Source organism: Stegodyphus dumicola, chromosome X1 (assembly GCF_044657685.1).
Source record: "Stegodyphus dumicola isolate Sdum_Otavi_A_Nest chromosome X1, ASM4465768v1".
Classification (NCBI taxonomy): domain Eukaryota; kingdom Metazoa; phylum Arthropoda; class Arachnida; order Araneae; family Eresidae; genus Stegodyphus; species Stegodyphus dumicola.
The window spans coordinates 78,407,813-78,433,887 of record NC_140780.1 but is presented as its reverse complement, the minus strand read 5'-3'; the positions used below and the strand labels follow the sequence as shown (position 1 = coordinate 78,433,887).

At 33.9% G+C, this 26,075-nt stretch overlaps 1 protein-coding gene across 3 annotated transcripts in view; it reads left to right on the top strand.

The window, feature by feature from the left end:
* LOC118185674 (constitutive coactivator of PPAR-gamma-like protein 1 homolog) overlaps positions 1 to 25,240 on the top strand; it is a 354,891-nt gene extending 329,651 nt beyond the window's left edge. For 2 of the 3 annotated variants that reach the window (XM_085807957.1, XM_085807955.1), the window contains exons 14-16: positions 1,820 to 1,964; positions 20,983 to 21,160; positions 24,396 to 25,240. In XM_085807957.1, coding sequence (XP_085664083.1) covers positions 1,820 to 1,964; positions 20,983 to 21,160; positions 24,396 to 24,413 — 341 coding nt within the window. In that variant the 3' untranslated portion in view covers positions 24,414 to 25,240. The remainder of the gene's footprint in view (positions 1 to 1,819; positions 1,965 to 20,982; positions 21,161 to 24,395) is intronic. The other variant, XM_085807956.1, reaches the window with a different exon arrangement.
* The last annotated feature ends 835 nt before the right edge of the window (positions 25,241 to 26,075 follow it).

Below are 26,075 nucleotides of genomic sequence, written 5' to 3'. Positions count from 1 at the left end.
AGTAAGTATAGTAAGTGCAGGCCACGAAGGACTTGTACACCCTCCATGGAAATAATGTGTTGGATGCCTAATGTAGAATATAATGAATCAGAGAGAAATCCAAGCATCAGGATATGTGCCATCTCTGCTGCCAAAAACGGATCACAGAATAGCATTTTTTGTGTTTTACAAACTGAATACCCATATAATCACCAAAGGGCACAGTCACTGTTTCCCGCAGATCATCATGTATATATGCATTTTGTGCAATTTTATCTCTACCAGTGTGCTCTAAATGCTCATTTCCCTTCCTTTGTTTATTAATAAGGCATATTTCTCATGAGATAACATGCTTAATGAACACAATGCAAATTCATGGACTCGTATAAACCCATGGAGTGAGAGTTCATGAGGCCCAATATTGCATCTTGTTAAATATTTGGGCTGGTTTGTTAGGCAACTGCTTAGTTTTGGCTTACCTGTTGACATCAGCAAATTGTTTTATCATTTTAGAAAGGCTGACCTTATCCTGTATCAAAGAATGGTGAGATGCAACTTATTTCAGCATGTTGGGACACCTTCCCATTATGAAAGACATTCAGAAGCATTTCAGTATGCAGTTTGATCAACAATGGATTGGGCATGGTGGTAGGCCAGATGCCTGCACCTTCTATTGTGTGGTTTTCTGAGCATAGATATTTTGTTTGGGAAGCACTTAAAGCTGTTGCGTGTGAAATGCCTGTTGAGCCTGAAATAGCTATAGTTGCAAGAATTGTCTGCACTGCTATAGATAACCAAGCAAATCCAGGTATTTTTGACCATGTCTACCAAACCATGGCCCATTGATGTAATGCACGCATTATTTCTAATGATGAAACTTTGAACATCTTTTGTAATATTATGATATGGAATCATCTACTGCAATATATATGTGATATTTATGAGCAGTAAATACTTCTGGTCATGTGAGTCTATTCAATTCTCAATCTTTTTGATGCGCCGTACCTCTCCTTAAAGTCTGCACCAATATTTATGGGACACCCTGTATTAACAAACATTGAAAAAATTTAACATCATATGATTGTTATATGATGATTAAAGCAATTTAAATTTATGTTAAGTAACAGAATCAAATTTTCAGTTTCAGAGAATTTTGATTATTATTTAAGCATTAAAATAAGGCATTAAGATTCTGCTGAAAAAAAAAAAAAAGTACTTTTGCTTACTCTTCCTTCTCTTTTATCAAAATAAAAAGAATCACAAGTATAAAGTGCAAAAATCTCAATAAATGTTCTGAGTTCAAAAATTGTTTCAAGGTTATTGGAGCTGATATAATATTCGTAAAAATAGTTTGATGTTGATAATTTTTTCCATTATATTTGGATTCGTGTAATTTCCATAAAAATAAGTATGGAAAATATTGTGATGTGTTTATGATATCTTCAGTTTTTTTTTATATTTATATATGTTTTTCATAATAATAACATGCAAAAAATGTTGTACCCTTATTTCACCAAAATTATACATATATTTTTGGAGGATTTTTTGTTTCTTTGTTCACATACACAGTTAGCCATGCAACTGATGGCCTAACTCTGCTCTTCTTAATATTTTTCATGCATGTATATTTTTGTTTATCGTGACCATTAGATATTTCATACTGTTATTTCCAAATTATTGTTGTTTTTTTAAATTAAATTTCCCCCTCCCACCACCACGATTTATATTGAATGACATACATCGGTGATGTCTTTTGTATTATATTTATGTTTTCGATCTTTGTAGCTTGAGTTTGATTGATGTAAAAATTTCATCAAGATTTCCATTATATTCATAATAGGTCATCAACGTGTTGTGCCTCGTGGTGGTCAATTGGAAGTAGCTGGGGTTGTTGTTGGAAGCTGGGGCCCAAACTATGGTCAGGGGCCTAGATCACCGAGCCGTAGTATACCTCCTCAGATTGTGTCAGTTGGTGGAGTTGGAAGGTATGTATGCATTGTACATATAGAGTGTGTTTTAATAAGAAAACTTTCATATAAACCCATTATTTAAAAATGTATGATTTTTAGAATGAAAGTGTTATTTAAATCAGTGCAGTTAATTCATAACAGAAAAATAAAATGTTAAAAGTAACAAGTAGTTCTTTCAGCTTTTTTTTTTTTTTTTTTTTTTTTTTAAATTTAGAATTTCATTTAAATAAAATACCCACAAATGAACTTTTTATGTTATTTCCCCCCCCCTCAACATGAATGTAATTGCGATGTGAATTTGAAAACTCTTCTGGCTGTTTGATTTTCAACATTTTAATGTGATTACCTGCCTCATTTTTAATGTTTTTTCTAAAAGAAACATGTTGGACCAGGACTTAAATTAAACCAGAATGCACTAGAGCAAAGGTCTGATAAATCTGAATTTTCAAGTGAAATTGTAATTCTAATCAGAGCACCAATCATGTGCATGATAGTTTAGAGATCCTGTATTTTAACGTAGTAATTAACTGTTTGTCATTAATGTATTAATTTTTATCCATATATTTTTAATTATTAATATTAAATTTGCATGCTGAAAATACATGAAATTTCATTGCATGCTGCTCCGAACTGTTACAGTGTTTGAAGTTGTTACTCCAAACTTCTGTTTTTAACTTTAAAGTTAGTAACTCATCTGTATTACTAAGTAGGAAAATTCGTTATTTTGATGGATTTGTAGTAATGAAATATGCTGCTACAACCTACTGCATTTTTGAAAGTATTCTACTCCAGAATCTGAACCAAAAATGTATCTTGCAGTCATATCTGTGAAAAAAAAAAATAAACTGTTAAAAATAAGGAAACAAGCATATGTGAGAGTCTATTATTTATTCAAATTTATCCAATCTTAAACAGTTAACCTTCCCTTCCCTATGTAGTAGAAGAATATAGTTTCAACCTTTTACCTTCCAAAGAACAGTGGAGAATATGTGTACCAACAAAAAGAAACCTGGCAGGCATAACTGCCTACAGGAAAAGCGCTCTTACAGATAAATGCTCATAAACATATACATGTGCGCAAAGAAATGAATTTTCTAATTATTTTCAGTTTCTACAAAACAGTTTCTTGTTTTTGAAATTTTATCATATTTTATGTTTCAAAACTTTAAGAACTTCTTAAAATTACATATTTCAATTTCTGTAAGTTTTCCTTGTAATATATATTATTTTATTCACCTTGAAAAAGCCCAACATACAAAGGGACTAATGATATTATAGCCTCACTGTTTTGTGTTTGAGCTTTAAATAATTATAAAGAGCATAAAATAGATGTAAATATATATTAGAATAATTATCACTATATTAAAAAATATGTAACAGTGCCAGAAAATTTTGTGAAGTTAATGCATCAAAATTAAGGAATAAAATAAAACTGTAGTTTCAGTGAAAGTTGTAGATAAAAGACAATTAGGATTCCAGAAATATTTCATCTGATTATGAAAATTGTTGTCTAAAATATTTTAAAATTGAATTTAAAGTAAGTCTAAATGATTTAGTTATTTATGTTCACGTTATTACATAACTATGTTCTTTTATATAAATACATTTTAAAATAATTTGTGAGTTTTTCAGAACATTAGAAGGCCTAATTTTATTTTGAGAGCATTTTCCATGTTATTGTGTGGCACAAGAGTGTGTGCTAAGTGTGAAAGCACTTCCAAAAATTACATGAAAAATTATCATCAGGGGATACTGTTGGAACTCCTGATGACAGTCATCATGAAATTTTCTGGTCGGCGCTAAATCCCCGAATGCGCAGAGAGGTGACGTGGTCTTGACTTTATGCGTAAGCCGACGTCACAACGAAGCTCCGCCCAGCATCAACAACAACTTAGGTGGATGTAAACATAGTTGCATAGTTCATAACATTAATTCAGAAATCTGAAATAAGTCCATGTCGATATCTGTGAACATGTTATGTCTGAACGATTTCGAGCAATCTGCAAATTAATGCCTTGGTTATGTTCTCCATATGAGAAAACAAAAGAATAATTAGTGATAATTTTTTAGATTGGTCTAATATGGAAAATGTAGTGTAGGTAAAAAAAATCTTGAGAAAGATAAGCTAATATCAGATTAATTTTAATAAAACTGATTCACTGACACTGGTTTGTACTAACATTATACCTTAAATAGACCTTCAGCCATCCAGGGTTTGAATTTGAGTTGAACAATTTGAAAATTCAACAGTTTTATGCACTTAAACAGGCGTAAACAGTTTTTTAAAACTGTTCTGCTGATTTCGTAATTTTCCATGGTACGACTGCTTCATCAAGTTCACCGATAAAGCCAAAGTTAGCCAAATTTGTTAAAGCCAAAATTAACCTATAAATTATTCCTTTTAAAGAATATTCAGAATAAAACTGGGATTATCATAACTTTACAATAAGATTAATAATTTAATTCACTATGGAACTGTGTTTAAATAAGAGCATAAAAATGAATAAATAAGTAGTGTTATGTGTTATTTTGTAATCAGACCAGAAGAATAGAGTCTAAGATTTTTTAATAAGCCAACTGCCTTTCTATATACACTCATGTCCATAAATTAAGGATAATGCAAAATCAGGCAAAGGAAGAGTTAGAAGCAAAACAAATGTGACTTATTTGTAAAGCTTATTTATTAAACAAAAGGTAAAGAGTAAAAAAAAAATGCTATATGTTTGATATTATTAAAAAAATTAGTGATTTTTTTTTCCTCCCTGGAGCAAATTACAAAAAAAAAAAAAACTATTTACAAAAAACCAATATTACATGGTTGATATGATTGTTAATACATTGTATGTCTCCCAGACGATGCAATACAGTCCATACAATGCCTAAGGCATGCAGAGTATTAAATTATCAATCTGATCTTGGGGGATATTACACCACTCAAAAAGCAATGCTCTCCAAAGTTCCGGTAGACATGTAGGAGGAGGTTGACAGGCTGCAACTTGTCGGCCAAGCATGTCCCTCACGTGCTCTACTGGATTCAAGTCTGGCGAGAATGCTGGCCAGTCCATACAGGTGATATCCTCCGATTGAAGGCATTCGCTTACAATGTTTGCATGGTGAGGACGGCTGTTGTCATCCATAAACACAAATTGTGCGCCCATGGCGCCCCGAAACAAACGTACATGTTGTTCCAGAATGACGTCCCGATAGATTTGGCTTGTCATGGTTCCAGTTTGAACATGCAGGTCAGTTCTGGAACCAAGAATAATTCCACTCCAAACGAGCACTCCTGCACCACCGTAACGGTGTCGTTCAATGATGTTTTCTTGGTGGTAACGGGTACCTGGAGCTCTCCATATGAAAGTGCGGCGAGAATCAGACTACAAGCTAAACCTGGACTCGTCGGAAAACATCACACAAGCCCACTGTTGCGGTGTCCACAATGCATGCTCTCTACTTCAGGCTAACCGCAGGCGACAGTGAGTTGCAGTAAGTGGAACGCATCTGACAGGTCTACGAGCATATAGACCAATCTCCCCTAAGCGTCTGTACATGATCTGCTTTAAAATTGTCGTACCAGTGGCTAAAGAGAGCTGACGAGACAGGTCTGAGGCTGTGCTCCGCCTGTTTCTTTTGGCAGTAACTGCCAAATACTGGTCCTCATTCAGCGTTGTAACTCTGGGGCGACCTGTGCTGTAATGTCTACTCACATTACCATCATCTTGGAATCGTTGCCAAAGCCTGGAGATGACACTCTAGGCAATTCCAAGTTCGTCTGATACTTCCAGTTGGGTATGCCCACGTTCCAGACGGCCGATAATTCTACCACGTAAAAAATCATCCAAATGCGTCCTTTGTGTCATAACTATTCGGTTATTGCACTGAAATGCTTATAAAGCGCCTGTCAACAATTTTACTTTTTCTTTGCCTGTATTCCTTATATATCGCTCTCTTACACTCTCGTCATTGTGATGTACCATTGGTGTCATCTGGTTACTTCCTGAAATTTGCATATGATTCTTGAAGATGTGTGTAGTAATTTTACAGTTGATATATTTATTTTAGAGTTCGATTTCCTCGTGACTCCGAATTATCCTTAATTTATGGACATGAGTGTATTTGCTATATTTTTCTCTAATCACATCATTCATCATCATCTGCAAACTTGTGAATAAAATTTATATAGTTACTACTAAAACATCTGCGTGTTTTATTGGACTTATAATGCTTGTATAATAACATATTCTTGTGAATAAATATCTGACTCTCATAACATTTTATAATGATATCGACACCAACAGAAATGAAATTACTTTGCTCCAGGCAAACTGAGATTTTTGTTTGATTTTGCTTTCAAAATCAATAGTTTTTTGCAAAATATAGGCCTCCTTTATTTTTACCCAGTTTTAAATACTTTAATTTCTTTCCCAGAGTTTAAAAAAACATACAGTTTTCATTTTCTGATTTTGAACATCCAACAAATACATAAATAAAAAATGACAGGAAAATTTCCAATTTTTTATTGAATGCTGAAATTAGGTGCATTTGAGTAAAAATTTCATTATATGATACAATTAAAAATTAAAATGTGCAAAATTTCAGGCAAACATCTTGTAAATACTATTTGCATCATTATCACATTTTTCAAACAAGACACTCACAAGTGTAAAAAAAAAATCAAGCACAATGTTCATATTAAAAATTTTATGCTCATATTTTCTCTAATAAGTATCTTTTTAAAATGACAGTGTACTTTTATCATGCATCTTAATAGTACGAGTGAAACTGATGATCAGATTTTATATGTGGTCCTCAACACAACATTCAGTGATGCAGTGTTCAATAAAAGTATAACAGAGGCAGTTTCGCAGCACTGCCTCTGTTATACTTTTATTGAACACTGCATCACTGAATATTAAAAAGAAAATGAATATCAGTTGCATAGGCTGTATCTTTACAAAAGACAAATGTAATGTAGATTCTGCCAAACTGGGAAACTATATTTGTTTTTTCTGTATATATAAGGACATAAATTATATCTTAATAGCCATAATCAACACACCATTCTGCAATATAATTTGCTATTTGACAATTTTAAGCAACAATGCATTTTCTTTTCTTTCTTTTCTTACTTATTTAAAAAAATTTTTTTCAAAGTCACGAAATAGAATATAAATTCATGATTGTTTCAGAATTTAAATATAAATTATTCAAAGAAAGTGTGAAAAATGTGGAGAACAATATGTCATTTTAATAATGAATATTTCCAAGGAATTATGTTTAATATTTATAAGAACTGTTCAAATAAACTATCACCTAACAGCAACACGTGAGGCACAATGACAATGAGTTGGCTGCCATATACGTTGAAAGGTGGCTGGCATGTACTTCTACAGCAGTGGTGCTAATTTGGTACCAAAGTAGGCTAGGTTTCAAAACTTTATAGTTAAATAACTGTAACAAATTCTGCAAAGAGATGCTTTTTGGTATATAAAGAATTCCTTCAAATTTTGTACGTCCCAAACAGGTATTATATCTCTTTTTGTGATCTAGTCTTGGCTAGCTTATGTAAAATAACATAACACAGGAAATCAATCTCTTCAAAACTTATTGCACTATGCATGAATTATCTTCTTTGTAAATACTTCTGTTTGATATTTCATAAGAAATCTCCATAACTAATTCATATTTTGCTAATTCTAATGTATGGAGATGATTGTAATGCGAACTAGCAACTAATTATGTGATAGGGCCAAAAGTAAACTTGGAAAAATTTGTTATGTATTGCTAAGCAACTTTTGCTCTATTTAATATTACTATTGCACTATAAACTTTCGAAGGAAATATGATACCTCGTGTTTTAAAGATATTATTCTGTACTTCGTTATTTAATGTAACTGGTACAGTCTATAAACAAGCTATTCTTTTTTTCTAAAACTACAATTTCAAGTTTTTTAAAACTATTGAATACAGTATAAAGTCCGTAATCCGGATGTCCATTATCTGGAATGATCTATAATCCGGACCTCAAAGCCACAAACTTTTTTTGTATGCTTTACGCATGCTCGTTGGGAGGATCTGTCTCCAGATACGTTTAAAAATGCTTGGCATAATTTATGGCCAGCTACCATATTTCATAGTGAGGATGACGAAGATGACAGCCACGAATTTGAAGTTTTTGGACATCGCAAACTAAAGGTGAAATTTTCCAGTTATTGGATTTTGTAAAGAAATGTGGAAAAGCAGTAATAAATGAAGATGATATAATAAAAGTTTTTCATTGCGGTGACAATGCCCCAATCATCAATCAATTAACGGATGGTGAAATCTGTAATATGGTTCTAGATCCAGGAAATAATTCACTTCCAATAGTGAAGAAAGTGACAGAGAGGTAATAGGAGAGAGATATAAATTTTCATTTATTAACCCTTTGCATCTGAGCGGTGCTTCTCAGGCACCACTGCATGTGATGCGATAACTCGAGCGGTGCCTGAGAGGCACCATTCGAATCGATGTGTTTATTTGTGTTTAACCTAAGGAATATCGCTTGAGATATCTACTTAGCCTTTTGTAGGTCATATTACGAGGTGTCTGAATAGCTATAAGGATGTCTTATCTCAAATAAAGGTTGTTTTTGCAATGCGTATGTGATTAAATGTCTTATCTCGAAAATACTCGTGACCGCGGGTAGGACTCTGTCTTCGACATCAATTTGAACTCAACCTTCTTGCCGATCGCAGTATTTCTTTCAAAATTACTGAACCCAATAAGTATGGAACACGAAGAAGAAGTTACTTCTAGCAAAGATAAGTTTAATTTTTCAGTAATAACGAACGAAATTACATCACTACACAGACAGCTTGCCCATGAGAACGAAGACGGAAGTGATAAAGATAGTGATGACGTTAGAGGAGCAAGAAGACGACAAATCTGAATAATCAATAGTGAATCTGGAAGCCAAAGTGATTGTACAGAAGAGACTAAACCTTCAGAATGGACAGTGTGCACAGAATCCAAAGAAATCCCCAGAAGAATACCGTATGTATCCGGTGAAAGACAAGTAGGACCGCCTGTATTTGCACACATAAAAGAACCAATAGATTTTTTCAAATTATTTTTCACCGAGGAATTAGTTACTGACATAGTGCAGGAAACTAACAATAACGCTGCAAGGAAGGTGGAAGGAAAGACCTTATCATCCCGTTCTAATGGCGATCATGGTATGATGTAACAGTTACCGAATTTTGGCCGTTTATTGGGGCAATCATAAATATGGGGACAATGCCACTGGCAAACATACAAGAATACTGGTCAAAAAATGATACTAGTTATATTCCGTTTTACTCAGACACGTTAATTATTTTGTACCCGGAGAGCATATTTGTGTGGATGAGTCGACTGTCAAATTCAAAGGCCGCATATCATTCATTATGTACAATCCAATGAAACCTACAAAATGGGGTATTCAGGTTTATACGCTCGTAGATTCAAATACCAGCTTCATTTGTGCTATTCTGCCGTATTATGGATCTCTAACAACAGAGACTTTGATAAGACCTGATCTACCGGTATCAACCAGAATACCGCTACATCTATACAAAATGGTGCAGGATAAAATTCACGGTGTTCAGAGACACCACATGTTCACGGACCGTTATTATACAAATTACATATTGGCGGAAGAATTACGCAAACAAAAGTGCCACTTATCTGGGACGATCATGACAAATAGAAAGCACCTCCCATGTGAAATACGCAAGCCAAAATTTGAGAATCGAACCACATGTGCTTATCGTAAAGGTAATATTTCGGTTCTTGCGTGGAAGGACAAGAGGATTGTGACGACTTTGACTACTTGGAATAATACGGGAATAACTCCTGTAAGAAGAACTCTATGAGGCGGTATTGAAGTCGTTATAAAAAAGCCCAATGTTATTGTAAATTACATCTAATTTATGAGCGGTCTTGATCGAGCTGACCAACTGGCTTCGACATATGGTTTTTTAAGAAATTCCGTAAAATGGTGGCGAAAACTATTTTTTGGGGGTTTGGAGATCTGCTCCATCAATTCATACATTCTTTATAAATCAGTAAAGAAGCAGAGAAATGAATGGCCGCTTAGTCACCTACAATATTTGAAAACTTTAGTGGATCAACCGAGAGGAGACTTTCGACAAAAACAACCCAACACAGCTTCTACTTCACACAGCATTTCTGAAGCGATCCGACTAAATGGAAAGCTGCGTATTATTTTGATGGGGCAAAAAAAAAAAAAAGATTGCAAGGTTTGCTCCCAAGGAACGTCCCAAAGGCGACAAACTGTATACTACTGTGACTCATGCCCCGAAAAGCCAAGGATGCACATTGGAGATTGTTTTGTAAAATATCATACGGAGCAAAATTTTAGAATGTGATGTTTAATACATATGTTTCATTAAGTTAAAAAAATATGTATAATGTTAAAATATACGAGTTTAAAGTGTTTTATTGTGTCTAAAATTATTTTAAGTTAACAATAAGGAACTCATGATATAAGCGGGAGTGGCTGATTACTCTCGAGTTGCTGGTTCACCCGACAGAAAAGCGCCTCGAGTGCGAAGGGTTAATGTTGTCTCCCTCATGAATTTTCACATGTCACACACTTGCATCACTTTTCATTATGGTGATATGGTGAGAGAAGGTAGGGCTGTGAGCAAAGTTGATGTGTGTACCATGTTTAAAATAGTACTAGATTTAATAGGTAAGAGATTAGCGTATGCCATACTTGGTAAAATGTATGTCAAGAATGGAAGAGCTATTTAAGGTAGGGAAGAAAATATATATCAAATTAAAAATTGAGATAGCTGCTTCTTGGTCCTCTGTTTTAAATGCAAAAAGATAATTCCTAGCTCCATATTATGTGCTTTCTGAAATTTGATGTACTTGAGATATTATACATAAGAGATCATCCTTTAAAGATTCACCTTTGCATACCACACTCATTTTGAAACTCCCATGTGTTGAAAGATCCTTAGAATTCCATGTTTAATTCTCCAAAATTTCATAGTTTCATTTCAAAGATAATGCATCACTGAAGGAGATGCTTCTTTTATTCAGTTGTTCCTTCATTCTTTCATTTTGAAAAGACTGCTATGTAACAAATGTTTTGGGTCTGTGTTTTTCTTTCTTTATAATGAAGAGTTAGGGTAAACAAATGATTTTATTTCCAAGTGTCTAGGAATTTATGAGATGTTTGTCAACCTCTTCACTCATGATTTCAAGAAAATGAAGTTTCCCAATGTGTCTGTGACCTTGAAGTGCTGAACATCACAAGCACATTTTGCAGTTAAGCTTAACATACAAAATAACTTCCATAAAATCTGTTTTTTTATCTAAATAGTTGGTTTCTTGCATATGAAATTTTTTATAATACAAACAGAAAATCCTAATATTTAGAATTAAAATAAAAATACAAAATAAGATAATGTTCAATATTAGTAATACTTTTACATTTATGTATTTTCATAAAATAATGGAGTAAAAAACTTAAGAATTCAAATATAGGCACTTATAACGTCCTATTGGCATATCTACATACAGAATTTGAAGTCGCTTGCACTGCAGGAAACATTTCTAAATTCTGAATGTGTATTATAAACAAAAATGTTATATTCATAGAACAAATAGGAAATAATATGCATAACAAACACAATAATATTTATAACCCAAGGGATTCCATTCAGTAATGTTTTGTAGCCTTCTCACATGATTTTAAATGTACATGTATTTAAAATTTGTAATAAAATATTCCATTTCAGAGTATCAAATATGATATGGTGGGTTACTAGTAGAATTGTCCCTGTATCACATTTCATGCAATGGGCATGCAGAGGAGGGGAACTGAAGTGTATCATTATATGCTACGCTGGGAGTGAAGAAGTTAATACAGGTTCAACTGTATTTCTAAGTAGTGGTTCATAAAATATGTTATGTACTTGTTGCATATGCTTTTGAAATATACGAAAACATTTTGAGTAATGATGATTCATTATCAAAATGCAGAATTTCTGTGGGTGTTTTAAAGACCAGAGTTTTTTCTATTTTAGTACTTGATAAACATACATAAGCCTTCTATATAATTGTTTCATTGTTAATGCAATACTTGATCGAAAAGCATCATTTTTATTTTTTGTTATACGAGGGCTATCCAGAAAGTAGATTACGTTTTGGAATAAAAAAATAAACAAAGTATAGGAAACAAATTTTATTATATACAGATGAAAGCCACACTCAAATACTACTTTTCTACATAGTCACCATACAAATTAAGGCATTTATCGTAGCGATGTACGAGCTTGGAAATTCCTTCGTCGAAAAATTCGGCCGCCTGCGCCTTCAACCACTTCGTTACCTCTTCTTGCAGCTGTGCGTCGTCATCAAAACGCTGCATAGCCAGCCACTTCTTCATTGCTGGGAATAGGTGGAAGTCGCTCGGTGCCAGGTCGGGACTGTACGGCGGATGAGGAAACAACTCCCACTTTAAAGATTCAAGAACTTTACGAGTGACATTTGCCGTGTGGGGCCGGGCGTTGTCGTGAATCAACAAGATCTTAGAGCTCAACATTCCTCTGCGCTTGTTTTGAATTGCTCTTCTGAGTTTTTGGAGAGTTTGGCAATACCTTTGAGAGTTTATTGTAGTGCCTCTTTCCAGGAAGTCCACCAAAATTACACCTTTTCTGTCCCAAAAAACAGTCGCCATCATCTTCCTTGCCGACATTGTTTGCATGCATTTCTTGGGTTTTTGGGGAGAACTTGTGTGCCCCCACTGCATTGATTGCAATTTCATTTCACAGTTCACATGTTTCACCCATGTTTCGTCACCAGTAACGATGCGATCGAGTAAAGAGTCACCATCCTTATGGTAAGCGTCCAAAAAGTTCGACGCTGCAGCCATTCGCTGATTTTTGTGGTCCTCTGTCAAGATTTTTGGAATCCATCTTGCACAAAACTTGTGGTAACCAAGCTTTTCGCTGATGATTTCGTGCAACAAACTTCGCGAAATTTGTGGAAAACTCAAAGTTCCGTTATTGTGAAATTTCGATTTTCACGGACTTTAACATCGACTTTTTCGAGAAGTTCGGCGGTCACTATGCTGGGTCTTCCACTTCGATCTTCGTCGTGAACATTGGTTCGGCAATTTTGAAATCTTATGACCCACTGACGCACTCCACCTTCAGTGATAATGTTGTCCCCATACACTTCACGAAGCTGCCGATAGATTTCTATCGGTTTACAGTTTTTTGCAGTCAGAAACCTTATTACTGAGCGCACCTCGCAGCTCGCGGGATTTTCAATTAACGCAGACATTTCAAACCGTCGCAGTATCTGAACGGAGCACAGCACGAACCTCTCACTAGCACGGCTAGATGCAGACTGAGCTGCGCAACGCTCTGACCCCAAGATGGCCGCGCTAGCCCCGCCCCTAGCGGACACAGACGGAAACGTAATCTACTTCCTGGATGGCCCTCGTACATTGAAACTGCACACAAATAGTTAACAGCACAAATATAGTATTGATTCATTGCATTCTCCTTAAGAAAAGGCTAAAGTATCAAAATCATTGATTCTATACTTTTGACAAAGAACGTATATTGTAATTGTAAAATGTAGCTTGAAAAAAATTTTTGCTTTGTTTAGGGTTGATAGCATCATATTGTATGTGATTTATCAATTACAGTCAAAAGTTGTTAATTCGAACTCGTCTGGACTTTGGCGATTCCGGATTATTGATTTTTCCGGATTATAGATCATCAGTCTACATCTGGTAAGATGGCATGCAGAAATTATAAAATTAAAAATATTAAACTGTAATTTTTGAAATAAAGAACAATTATGATCTAAAGGGTATCAAAATTTACAAAAAAAAAAAAAAAAAAAGCTTAATATTTATTTGTTTACTTTATTAAACAGTCTTTCTATGAAAGTTGTTTAAGTTGCTTTGTTTTATGTGATAATACTTTCTCTTTAATTCTATAAACAGACATATTTTCTTGTTCATTTACAAAGTTCCGCTGTTCAAGTCCTATAATTGCTGTGTCGAGAATTATATAAACAGACATAATTTCTTGTTCATTTACAAAGTTCCGCTGTTCAAGTCCTATAATTGCTGTGTCGAGAATACCGAATAATTTGTCAATTGAAATTTTTTCGTTTTCAATAACCTCTGTGTCACTTTCTTCACTCTCGGAAGCGAATTATAATGACGAGGAATTTGATTTAAATCATATTAAAGACGGAGTACATTTAGATGAAATAGTACATTTAGTAAGTAATTATAAGCCAAATAAAATAAAAACAACTGCCTTGAAGATAAGGATAGTGCTGACAGATCAACTTCCAATTCATTGCGTGCTACGGCGTGTCACCCCTTTCGCTGCAGAGCAGCGTGAAATTTATAAACAGATTTCGGAATGGTTAGAGAAACAAAGGATAAGCCTTTATCCATTTTTTCCAGCAATTCCACTTTTTCATTGATGGACATCGAAACATACTTTCGCTTTGTAGATCCTTTGGGATCTCCAGCATCGGAAATTCTATTTGACCTAATCGAAAGTTCAAGCTTACTTTTATAAAATTGCTCTAACAGTCTGCAAAAAATAATAAGCTGGATCCAATTCGAAGATTAAGGAACAACGCAATCTGCAACATTAACTGAAATAGATAATTTTAGCTTATGCCGTCTGTTATACATTAAATGTGCATGCGTAAACGTATTATGCGCATGCGCACATGCATATGCGCAGCCGTAAAAGTCTTACGCGCATGCTTAACGCGACGCATGTGCAGAAAGTTTGTAGCTTTGAGGACCGGATTATAGATCATTCCGGATTATGGGTGTCCGAATTAACGACTTTTGACTGTACATGTTAAACACCAAACCTGTTCATCTTTCTTTTTGTTTAGCCTACTATATCCAATTTCACCAATATGCTGGTGGCCAGAGTTAGGTTGCAATAAGACTGCATGTATCGGGGTCAGTCCATAAGTTCATGTGCATTAAGAGTATGCGTGAAACTCACTATGACGCATTTACTAAAACAATACAATTTTGAACCTGTTGAAACTTGTCATCGTTTGACTAACATATTATTCAGTTCATCACCAACTTTTGTAAATATCAAACAAATTTTAGTACCCATAGAAGATTAATATAGATAATCAGTACAAACGTGCTGTGCTACATTTTTTATTTTTGTGTGGTGAACCTGCCAGGTTTGTAGCAATAAAAATTAATAGGGTACAAGGTGAACACACTATCAGTGTAAGGACTGCCCAGAAATGTTTTAAAAAATTTAAAGTTGGAAAAAGCAGCATTGATGATGAACCCTGTTCAGGATGTTTTGAACTGTTAGAACCAAATCTAATGATTAATTCAAAAGTTTATAGTGAACAATTTTACCATCTAAACTCAGAATTGATCAAAAAAACGCCCACGATTGGTGAATATCCAAGAAAGTGTTGTTTCATCATGATAACGCTAGACTGCATACGGCTCGTAAGATTGTTATTGATACTATTTACCAATCAGTCAGCAATCTGAAAACTAAAATTTAGCAACTGTTTGCGATCAACAAGAAAAAGAAAAAAAACACTGCATATACATTTATACATTCTACCCTAATATTCAAATCTCAATTACTATAGACATTTGCAATGTAATACCTACAATTGCACATCAATTTACTACATAAATATAGATAACACATAACTTCACTTGTTCCAAACATTATTATTATTGTAACAATTTATCAATTCTTAACCCAAAGAAACCAAGTGGATATTTTTCTTTTATAAACATGTTAAAATATACCCTAGTATTATTCCAATGATGACAGTAAAATTATTAAACTTCTTATATATATATATATAAAATTATATTCTTAAAGTTCTGTTTAATTAATGATGCTGCAGCATGATTTATATCCTTGGAAGACAAATATCTAAATTTACCACTTACCTCGAATATTTGTTATCCAGTAATTTTTCTATCTATTTCAAATTACATAAACATCTTATTTGCACAAAATTGTAAAATTATTAAGAAAAGCAAAGAAAAACTATCTAATCGTTAACTATACAAAATGTTCGTGAAGATGAACAGTAAATTAATGTTCAAAGTTCACAGGTGAGGAGTCTGGATAATGCATCTGCGTTCGACAGTTTTGTTCCAGGGCAATCTTCTATTTCAAGATTATATGTCTGCAAAGCTATGGCCCATTGTTGTAATTTGGACGATTGCGGAGCATTTCTCACTATAAAGGCTAGAGGATTATGATCAGTCACAATTTTCACCGATGAACCAAACCGATTGAATTGATAGTAAATCCAAGTGATCCAAGTGATAGTAAATCCAATTTTGTGAAAACTTTATCCAGATGTTGGAGATGAGTGTCGAAATCCGTGGAAAATATAGCTATGTCGTCAATATAGGCTCTTGAAAATTGTTGAAATTCTTTCAGCGCGTTATTCATTACTCTCTGAAAAGTGGCTGCTGCGTTCCTTAGTCCAAAGTGTAGCGCTTTAAGCTGATATTGACCTTGATGAGTTTTGAAGGATGTGTACTCTTTACTTTGTTCCTCCATGGGAATTCAGTAAATCCAAACTTGTTATGACGTTGGCTCTTCCTATACTGTACATTAAATCAATGGCGTTCTGCATAGGAAAGTCATCTGGCTTCGTCACTGCATTCAAAGCTTGATAATCTAAACACGATCTGATATTTCCATCTTTTTTGCTTACACAAACTACTGGATGAGCTATTTCTGCATTACTTTCATCTATTAGTCCCAATTTCAATAATTCTTTGACTTCTTCATCGACCTTGGTTTTCAATGCTTCAGGAATCCTATAAATGTAAGGTTTCTCCCTCTCCGTATTGGGTATTAATCTAATTTTATGAGCTTCAACTTTAGCTATTTTCAGCTTTCCGGTGAATAGTGTTCGGTGTTTATTGATAAGAGCTACCAATTTTCTTCTTTGCTGCAAATTCAAATTTTCTAAATTCAGATTTGCATCTATTTTAAAATCTTCCAGGGGGGTCGAGAGATCTTTTCCTGGCAAAGTTATAATTTCTCCAAATTCTTCTTCATTTTCGAATATCAATCCAATTGCATTGATGCTAGCTTGGAATTTTCAAATTTTATTTGCGTGAACATGTTTGATCTTTCCATCAGGAAGTTTTACTTTATAGGAATGAGGTGGGCAATGATTCACAACTTCTCCTGGTCCAGCCCATCGTGCATGGAGTTTCTTATTTGAATCTGGGATGAGTAAATAAACTTGTTCGCTGATTTTGAAATTTTTTGGTATTGAACTCCGATTAAAGTAGTCAGCATATTTTTGTTGTTTATCACTTGCAATTAAATTGGCTTGTTCAGCTGCTTGTTCTAACCTTATTTTTAAATGCTGTAAGTAATCCACTGCCGATTCATTTAGATTAGGTGGTATAGGTATTTCTCCTGACCATGAAGATTTCAGTACTGCTATAGGACCTCTTGGTTGTCTTCCGTACATCAGTTGAAATGGTGAGACTCCCATGGTACAGTTTCGTACTTCTCTGTATGCAAAGAGCAGGTATGGGATGTACTTATCCGAATTCGAAGGATCAGTCCTGATGACATAATGTAACATTTGCTTGAAGGATTTGTTCCATCTTTCTACTAATCCATTTGAAGCACTGTAAGCAGGTGTAGAGAACCTAGGGTGAGAACCTAGTCTTTTCTGGAATTCTTTAGTTAAATTTGAAACAAAGTTACTTTCATTGTCACTAGCTATTGTATTAGGGATTCCTGTTCTCATGAAAATCTCCAAAAGCACGTCGCAAGTGGCTTTTGCTGTCAAGCTTCTCAGTGGAATGGCTTCTGGCCATTGGGAATGTTAATCTACCAGGCATAACACGTATTTATGTTTCCTAGCAGAGGGAGGTTCGATAAGTCCAATAACGTTGATGTTAACTGTTTCGAAAGGTAATCTTGGCCTTCTGGCCGGTGGGATGGGAATCTTGTCAGATCGCTTTTCTGGACTTTTCATTTGACAATCTTTGCATGTTTTACAAAAGGTTTTGACATCTTGTGCTAATTCAGGCCAAAAAAATTAATATCGTATTCTTCTTTGTTTTTCTTATTCCAAGATGTGCACCGAAAATGTAACTATGTGCTAATTCCAACACTTGTGCTCTTCTACTAAGCGGAAGCACTAACTAAAAAACAGTCTGTCCTAATACTTTTTCTTGGTGATGTAACAGATGATCAATAAATAAATAATTTCCTTTTTTTTCTATAGCTAGCTTCCATGCTTCTCTCAGCGAAGGACAGTTAACTTGCTCTTCACATAGGCGTTCAGCAGACGACGAGTCTGTGTTTACGTAAACTCTCGCCTTCTCCCCTTCCTCCTCTTCGTTTTTCTCCTCCATAAGCATTAGCGGGGGGTACTCTATGCTGTCGTTTGACTGTGCATTGACGAATAAACTTTGCGCGTTTTCGCTTCCGTAATTATTTCCTTCTGCGTTTGATTCTTCTACCGCAGGATTAATCAACAGTTCGTGTATTTCTGGAGTTATTAAAAACAAGGCACATTTAGCTTATCAGTCACTGCAATTAATATATCCACAAAATTAAATATATTGCTTCCATGATCTTTATGGTAAATAGGTACACGGCAAACTTTTGCTTCAATTGGTTGTCCGAAAGCAGGTGTTAGCAATATTTTACCTCCTTCTCTCTCCTCTAAATTTGGAATGAGCGATGAATGTACGATCGTTATCTGCGTTCCAGAGTCTACGATAGCTTCGATTTTCTCTGAGTTAATAAACAAGTTTACTTTTTTCAGTGGTTGAACGATGTGTTCTGTGAATTCGGATCGTAGATGGGATGAGTCTACTTTAGCTACATTGGCTTCTTCTTTTGATGTTCTGTTTGAATTTTTTTGAGTTTTGGAATCATCCTTTTCCTTCTTATTTACTGCAGTTTCGTTTTTCTTCTTTTGTCTGGGCAATCTCTTACGATGTGTTGATAGCTTCTACAAATATAACATTCCTTTCTTCTCACGTGAGATCCTTCTTGTTTTGAATATTCTTTTCTCGTGTGCGGTGGAATATATTTATCTTGTGTACATGTTGTATCCAGGAATCTCGGTGATCGCTTAATTCCATTTCGAACTTCGTCGAAAGATTTTCCTTTGGCCATGAAATAAATATCATATTCTGTAGCTTATTCTTGAGGTTTCAGCCATTTATTTCCTTGGCGTATTGCGATGTGTTCAGCTGTTTCTTCATCTAAAGCTTGGAATAATTTATGCGAAATAATTAACTCTTTGAGTGTTTCGAAATCCTTTACTTCTCTTGACTTGCAGTAATAGTCCCATGTAGCTATTAGTCTTGAAGCGAACTGGATATGTGTTTCGCCGGAATAACGTTTAGTTCTTCTGAAGTTTTCTAAACAGGTTTGAGGAGTAGGTTGGTATTCCTTCAGAACAAGAGCTTTCACTTTTTCGTAATTTTTCAGATCTTCCTCCTTTATATAAACAAGAACATTTGAAGCTTTTTCTCCAATTAATTTCAATAATATTTCCAATTTGTATTCTTCGGGAACATTCTTGTGCTTAAATGCTCTTTTGATAGAATCAAAAAATATATTTCATTCTTCTGCCCTCTTCGATACTAGTATAGTCAGTGTTTCTACTCCTTTGATCAGCTTGTCCAGGGAAATTTCAGTTTCTCATTCTGTGTTTTGGATTGAAGGTGTCGGACTTCTACTTCCTTCATTTTGAGTTGCTCGAATCTTCGCTAATTATATTTCGTGTTCTCTTTCTGTTTTTAATCTTTCCTCTTCCATTTGTATTCTTTCTATTTCTTCTTTTCTTTTTCTATTCTCCACTGTAGTAATCAGAATTTCTTTCATGAACTCAGCATCTTCGATGTATTCCTTGCTATTCTGGAGTTTGTGTTTCAGTTCTACCAGCTTGAAATCTGGGGATGCTCCTTTGCCAATTTCCAATAGAACTGTTACTAAATCCTCTTTCTTCGGGTTTTGAACATTTTCTTTTATTTCCCTTTAGAATCAAGCTTTTCGAACTCGTGATTAAATAATTCTATGTTTCTACTCCCTTTTGCAAATGCGCACTTCGTTTGTGAGTTAGGCTTAGCTTTATGCCGCTTCCGTTTCCAACGCTCTAAGCTTCTAACCTCTCTGGTGATCTTGTAAGAGAGCGTGTTGGGATTACTTCATTGTTTAATAAGGCACCATTTAGCAAGACGAAACGAACATTTATTAAAATATGCATAGTAAGTAACTCGATTCAAAGCATAGTAAGCATAGTAATTCATAGTAAATAACTCGGAGCAGTACATTGCTCCTACCTCAGGGCAAAATCTACAACCTTCCTCTTCCGAGGCTAACATGCAACTCCCTTCAAATACATTAACCCTTCTTGGAGAAGAGCTACATGCGCCAAGCACGCTCTGTTGATCGCCAAACAGTCGCCAGATATCACAATGTACACAATGAACTTTCAAGTTCCCCCCTATCAAAACCACAGTCTTTGTACAGCAATGGCATAAAAAAGCTGCCTGTAAGATGGTAAGACATTATAGACAGTGGAGGAAAATATATAATTGATTAAAATGTTAGATTGTGTTTGTATATTGTTTAAAAATTTACCAAAAAAAATGCGCATGATTTTATGGACTGACCCAATAAATACTTCAGACATGTTTCTTGTATATATTTATGTATCACATATCTTATATGTATTTGTTTTCTTTTTAATTACATATCATCAGTTAACAGGGACTGATACAGCCTGCATGAAAAATATAGTATTGGTCACTGGTGACTGATACTTTCCAAATGGAAAGTATAGTGTCAATCATTGGTGATTGACATGGCACTTAATGTGTTAAGCTTTATTTTACTTGTGTGTATTATATTAGTATAGCTCTGTCTTTAAGTGGATACACATCAAAGTGTGTGTACATGCACATAATTACCTTCTGTTCCAGAGGACGACCAGTACCTAACCATGCTGCTGGAAGGGGAGCTGCTGTTGCTAGGGGATATTCTCCTCCAGCTAGACCAAGAGTCTCCTCACCTCCAGCTATTGAAAGGAGCTCACAGCCTCTAGGCATGGGCAGAGGTTCACTGCTTTTACAGGGTGCTAAAACTAATTCTCCTAAATTGGTAAGAAATATAGTATTTCAGTGTAATAATATTTTCTTGTCTCAACATCTAAAATCTGAACTTCATTTGAGCATCATAATGATCTAATAAAATTTTTTAAATATGTGTAAATATACTCTTTAAATAAGTGTAAATATTTAATAAATTTAACTTCTGACATTGTGGAAATTAAGTTTTAAAATTCAAAACTTGGACTTATCTTTATCGATTTTTTTTCTAATCTTTATGAATGGGTGAAATAATTGGGTCTTTATGAATCTGTGAAATTTTAAAAAATCTGTATTTTTGTTGCGGTTGTAGTTTTGCATTTACAACTATGAATTTCCCTCAGTCCCCCATAAATTCAGCTTTCCCTCATGTATTGTTATAGTAATCAGTTTCCTGTTTCTGAATTCATAATTTATGAACATTCTTATGCTATTATACTCCATTTGAAATATACTTAGATCTATATACATGGGGTTCAGACTTATCTTACATGTACACTACGAGGGGGGGGAAGGGGGACAGTTCTGTATCTCTCGTTCTACTGGGCCGATTAACAAAATTCAAACTGTGTTCTTCATGTTTCGAAAGCGCGACTTAGGGTCTATATTAGATTTATATATAGCTCTATTCTAACATAGTTATTTTGACACAAAATTGGACTTTTTCTGAAATAACATACTAATTTTTTCCATATTTCGATTCTACAACTCAAATTATGCCTAAATATAAAATTTTTTAAAATTTGGTGTGAAATTTACGGATAAATTCACAAATTTATGTTGACGCCTTTTTTTTATCAGTGTGCGCCAAGAATAGTTCACTTGGCAAACTTCTTAATATATGGCAACCTATTTTCCTTTTCCGTGAGCGGGAAAAAAGTCACAATCGTTCCTTTTTTTTTTTGATAATGTTCTTTACATTATATTTTTAATTATAATTGTTATTATTTTAAGTAATTTCTTCTTTTTCGAATTTCATTTTAATTGTTTAAGTTATGTGGTTTCTTTCGAATAGCTGTTTTAAAATTTTCTATTCGAACTGCATAGTTTAAATAAAAGGTGCATCATTTATTTTTTTTCAAACAGTTTTCTTTATAATTTATTTTTTTGGCCATATTTATTATTTTAGGTATTTTTTTAATTTTTAGATTTTTATTTTAATTGTTTGTGTTGCATTGTCTCTTCAGATAATTGTTTTAAAATTTTCTATTTATTCATTCAAACTGAGCATTTTAAATATATTTATTTATATAAGTTTTCCAGGATTTGATGTTATTTATTTGAATTGCGCTTTCGGAAGAATACTTTGTCCCAGACTACAATGCATCTGAAAACTGAATATATTAAAAGAGAAAATACAGTAAAGCACAGTTAACACGCCATTCAGAAAAGATATATAAATGAGAAAGATTTATAACCGACATTTTAACTTAGGATGCATATATTGCTTTAAATAGCTTTAACATTGTGCTCATTGCTTTACACAATTTTATCATCCTACATTTAGTTTCTTAAAATGTTATTCATATTTTAATCAATTATTTTATTTTTGAATTCGCAAGAATCAAACATCATAAGATTAAAACATTTTAAAAAATACTAAATTTTATGCAAAAATTAATTTTTTCCTTCTTAATGGCTTGCTCTTTTTCTTCAGGCATTCTGCAAGTATATTAAAAAACATCCAACTTTTTGAAACATCTTGGTGTTTCTGACATTCATTTTAACTAAAATTATCGCCTTCCATTTCACAAAGGCCCACCAACGACCGAGCAGTAAAGTCGCTGAACGCTGGTAGTTCAGCCCGGGTTCGAATCCTGCAAATGGTCTGATTGCATGGGCGTTTTCATGGTTTTTGTTATTGTAACGTGTATGCCAGCTGGTTTCGCTTAGAAAGTTCTTCACAAAGGCATCCCTCCTTTTAAGCAGATAGCCCTGCTTTGTCGTAGCTTAATAATCCATTTCATCAGTGTTTGGTCAGAGTCTTTAGAGGCTAAGCATTTTGAAGGCATTAGATGAAAGGAAAGACTGGTTTCATCTAGTGGGAAAACGTCTTTAGGTGACATCCACATACATCACTACGTAAATTCCTGAATATTCAAATAATTCGACTAAGTAATCATGGGATTCTCTGTTTATGATGATATGATGTTCTATAACCCAATTTAAATTTATTCAAATATACAGTTGAAAACCAGTTGCCCTTCACTTTAATCTGCAATGATATCATTTTTGTGTTTTCTGTTAGCACAAGCTCAGTTGCTGGTGTACATGTCCAAGTGTTTTCTCTTTGAACACCATTCTTTGAAGTATTCTGAAAGTATATTCAAAAGCATCCAACATTTCGAAACACCTTGGTATTTCTTACAGCTGAATTCCCCTTCAAATTTTTGCTTACTTTTCTCCCTAATTTTCTTCGACATTTATTTTCAGTGCTCACCACAAGAAAATTAAAATTTTGTTGCACTTCCATAAATTTTGCATTCTTGACTCATCTGAAAACACGACATTTCACCATTCTGTCATCCACATTGCTCCAGTCTGGCACCATTCTAAACGTTGGCATCTACGCTGTGGGTCAATGACAGTCTTCTTAACGGACATCGTGAGTGCAGGCCATGTTCAACCAATCGATGGGAAATGGTTCTGGTCGACAAGGGAACATCCAGGGTATCTTGCACATGCTACAGAATCATGGTACAAGTGACTTGCGGGACCGCCACAACTCGTTGGCGGATGCGTCGGTCCACGTGCGTTGACGTCACTCTAGCTGCACCTGCACCCCTCCTTCTTCCCACATTTCCTTGTTCCAACCATGTTCGCCATAGCCAATGCACTGTGCCCGCATCCATGTGGGCCTACATATTTGACATAGAAGTCCTAAAATATTTCGATGTTAACTTATAAGGTATTTCTACTGCCTTCGTGGTGTAGTGGTTTTGCCTGCTGGGCGCGTATTCCAGAGGTTTGACTCCCGGAAAAGGCGTTGCTCACTTTTTCACTTTTTCTGCTTCAGAAAAATACCTAATGTCTCTGCAAGGGTAGTTCCAAATAAAGAGGACATTAATAGCAATAACAAAGTTTTGAGTTTACATGCTACCAGACTTTAAAACTGTCAGTATGTCTGTGTTTATCTAAGAGAATGAAATTGTATCATTAAAATAAATGTATGAAAGACATTTCTTATATGACATAAATAATTTTTTTGAAAATGATGATCCTTTTGATAATTTATTTTTTATTTTTAGCAGGATTTAGAAATTTGAAATAATACTATCCAGACGATGAGGAAGAAGTATGACATCACTGAACTGTGTTCTTTGAATCATGTATTTTGATGAGGAAAAGGTTGACAAAGAAGTAGAATGTTTTCATATGCCCTAAATTAATGTGTAATATGCATTAATGTATGGCTAACGCAAGTAGTTTGGCATTTAAACAGAGATTTTACAGTATTAGGTAATACTGCAGTGGTTAGAGATGGCCCTAAATCCTTAAGCACCTTTCATTTGATCATTTTACTATTGGGATCTTTCTCAAGTGAAAATTTCATTTTTTAGACGTTATGATTATCTGTGCTTATAATTTGGCAAATATGCAGGTTAAAAGAACTTCTTGTAACCATATGGTATATATATGAGACATATTTTTCTATGTATGTTGGGTTGAGAGTAATGACAGAAAAACATTTCATATTTACCTTTTGACTAATGATCTTAAATTCAAAGTCCTTGTGTATTGTAGCGAATGCTGTCACACCACTGCATAGCAAAATCAATATTGTGAAGCAAATATTTATTCTTTATGAAAATTAGACACTTGAAGTCATATTTACAATTAAGATGTCTTCTTTTGCTTGCTTTTGATTGAAGTAAAAAAAAAAAAATGTTACTCTTTATAAATGTTTTAATGTGTTAAATAATCATAGTGTTTGTACATCTCAATGAAGCTTGTAATTTGTTTCATGGTAGGCTTTGTACCATAAATTTTGATTAGTAATGTATTGCTAATTAAATTACATTTTAAACTCTGAATGGACCAGTATGTTGTGTGAAGTTGTTTTTGGAAATATAAATAAAAAGGTTTCAGTATATGTATTCTTACTGATTTTTTAATTTAAAAAAGGCTAGTGTATTTTTGTGTGCTCATCACTGAATAAAAGGGGCAAAACAGAAAATTTTATTGTTTATTTATTTTATAAGAGAATCAGTTTCCTCTTTAACATTTCCCTGCATGTATTTTGTTTTTACCCCAAATTATGTGATCAGTTTCCTCTTTAACATTTCCCTGCATGTATTTTGTTTTTACCCAAAATAATATTTGAAAAATATTGTTTACTAATAGAAGTGTTTAATGATTTTGAAAATTTAAATTTCATTCAGAACTAGTACTTTCATCTTTCTCCTTTATTAGAAATTGCATCTTTAATGAGTAATGTATTATTACTACTATTGTGTTCCCTTCTGGTACACTTTCTTTTATTCAATTCTTAATCTAATTTTTAAAAATTAAAGACAGAACCTGGACAAGTATAAGGCAAATGAGGCATTTACCTCAGGGAACAGTTAGGAATGAAATCAGATTGGCTACATAAAGATAGAAATTCTTTTTAAAAAATGAAATTATAATTGTTAACTTAAGAGTTTGCAACACACCAAGAATAATTTTTTTTTAATAATACATAGTAAAAATTTATTAGCTATATTGATCATTATTTAATTTTTTTTATTTCATCATCTTAATATTGCTTTCAGTCTTGATGATATGTAGCTGAACAACTGATTCGTATTAATTATCTTTGCTGTCAATGTGGTATATCTCAGTTTATGTTTGATACAGAGTAGTGCTGATGTAATATGCAGCAAAGTTATTTAAATACAAATTAACTGGCTTACTTTATTATCTTCCTGCAATCAGATTTTAACACA